This window comes from Stegastes partitus, unplaced genomic scaffold (genome assembly GCF_000690725.1).
Source record: "Stegastes partitus isolate 25-593 unplaced genomic scaffold, Stegastes_partitus-1.0.2 Scaffold698, whole genome shotgun sequence".
NCBI classification, from domain to species: domain Eukaryota; kingdom Metazoa; phylum Chordata; class Actinopteri; family Pomacentridae; genus Stegastes; species Stegastes partitus.
The window spans coordinates 171,422-173,538 of record NW_007578429.1 but is presented as its reverse complement, the minus strand read 5'-3'; the positions used below and the strand labels follow the sequence as shown (position 1 = coordinate 173,538).

At 39.8% G+C, this 2,117-nt stretch overlaps 1 protein-coding gene across 2 annotated transcripts in view; it reads left to right on the top strand.

The window, feature by feature from the left end:
• The window catches only part of LOC103363883 (RNA-binding protein with multiple splicing-like), a 51,047-nt gene that overhangs the window by 29,917 nt on the left and 19,013 nt on the right, over positions 1-2,117 (top strand). For both annotated transcript variants that reach the window (XM_008290831.1, XM_008290832.1), the window contains exon 4: positions 622-684. In XM_008290831.1, coding sequence (XP_008289053.1) covers positions 622-684 — 63 coding nt within the window. The remainder of the gene's footprint in view (positions 1-621; positions 685-2,117) is intronic.

Genomic DNA, 2,117 nt, shown 5'->3' with positions numbered 1-2,117 from the left:
GATTCAGTTTTCAGAAATGTGTTTTTACGCTTCATTTAAACACATTTTTGGCTGTTTTCTGCAGTAAAATCACAGACATACCTATTTTTTTAAACAACTGACTCACATCTGCGTCAGTAATCTGTATTTTTTCAGATTCATCGTCATAAACAGCTCTGACATTTTTTACAAACATAAAACCTCCTCCTCTTGTTTTTTCCTGTCCGACCAGAACAGAAGACGAGTGAAGCCACTCTGACAGTCTGAGCTCTTGCTTTCCTTCACCTCTGACCTCTGAATTCCCTCCTTGTTTGCCTTCGTCCTTCGTCCTCCTCCTCCTTCCTCCTCCTCCTCCTCCTCCGACTCGCCGCTCGCTGCCCGTATTTGGGCAAAAAAAAAAAGCCCGAGCAGCGTCTGATTGATGAACTCTGTGTGCGAGCTTCGGTTTTCTGTTTCCGCGTCGCTTCATAAACAAAGAGGAAGAGACAGACGAGGAGGAGGAAGGAGGAGGAAGGAGGCTGATAGGAGATGAAAAATATATAAATATACAGAAAACACAACATGTCTTTGTCGCTCAGACAGAAGTGCCGACTCAGCGCTCTGCCCTAAACCATGTCTGCTGCCTTTGTTCTGTCTCCCCAGCCGGTGGGCTTTGTCAGCTTTGACAGTCGATCAGAGGCCGAGGCTGCCAAGAACGCCTTGAACGTAAGTGTCACGCCCTCTACACCACCATCAACACCATGAACATGAACATCTCCTGCTGCAGCACCAGCCTCCTTTGCTTTGGGTTTCTGGGAGAACATCAGCCTCCTTCCTGCACGTATAAATAGCAGATATTGATCCGGGCTTTAGCTTTAATCTGCCTGGATGAGGAGCAGGGCTTTATAAGTATGAACAGACCGTAATGAAGCCAAAAGTTTGTCTTGTTGTCACGGGAAGAAAAAAAAAAAACAGTCAACTTCCAGATGCATCAAAGAGACGAAGACGACGACGAGCGCTGAGAGTTGAATCTTGTTTTTCGGGGAAAAGGCTCCGAGTCCCGGCGGGTCGTATGGAGATTCATCCATCTGCATATTGAAACAATACCAGAGAGGAAGGAGGAAGTTTGGTTCTTCTGGATTCTCTCGTTTCAAGGTGGTTCAAACAGAGGTGTGCTCAGGCCTCGTTAAATCCGCGCTGATGCATCCGTCCAATCCCACTTAATGCCTCCCTTCATGAGGCCTCGCCTTGTTGCAGCCTGCAGGGACCAGCCCAGATCCTCGCTTACCGCCGCCGCACATCATCAAACGAGGTTAATTGGAAGCCGTCGGGTCGCAAACAAACAGCGTTTCCTTTTAACTGACCTTTCTGTCTTTATTTAAACAAAAAACAAAGGCGAGGTGTGAGCGTCGGACGGCGTTTAGCAGCGACGTCTTCGTTGAACCACGACGGGTTTTTGATCCAGCGTCTAAATTCTGTCGTAAAAGAAGAGATGAATTCAAATCTCCAGACGTCTTGAACGACGCCAGGAAACAGTAAAATAGATGCACAGACCCAAATAAAACAGACCAAAGCTGTCGATTAAGTAGAAAATATGCATATTTATAAATGATAATCAGCATTTTACACTAAAATTTCAGCATTTCTACTGAATTTATAACAAAAAACATCATGACGTGGTTGGTATCTGCTGTGATTTTGTTAAACTGTTATTTTACGTGACATGTTGTAAAATCCTGGATAAAGGTAATCAATAATTATTAGTAATTGAAGAATGTTAAAAACATCAATATTTGTTCTTTTACGATGTGTGACCATAAAATGACAGATTGAAAATGACAGAAAAAATAAACATTTTTTTAGCTAAGTAAATTAATACATTTTCTGTGATTTATATTTAATTATGATTTAACAAAACAGTAAAAATCTGTTGTTAAAAAAAAGTGTTTTAAAAATATTTACCATTATTTAATCCATAATGATTATAAATAAATCTAAATATTTTTTTAAAAATAACAACAAATGTTTATAAATAATGAACTACCTGATAAACATGTTTTTATTTAATTATTATTATTTTTAACAGATTTTTCTATTTTGTAAAATTCAGAAAATATTTAGTAAAATAACAGAAAAATATTAATCTACATGTTGACTGT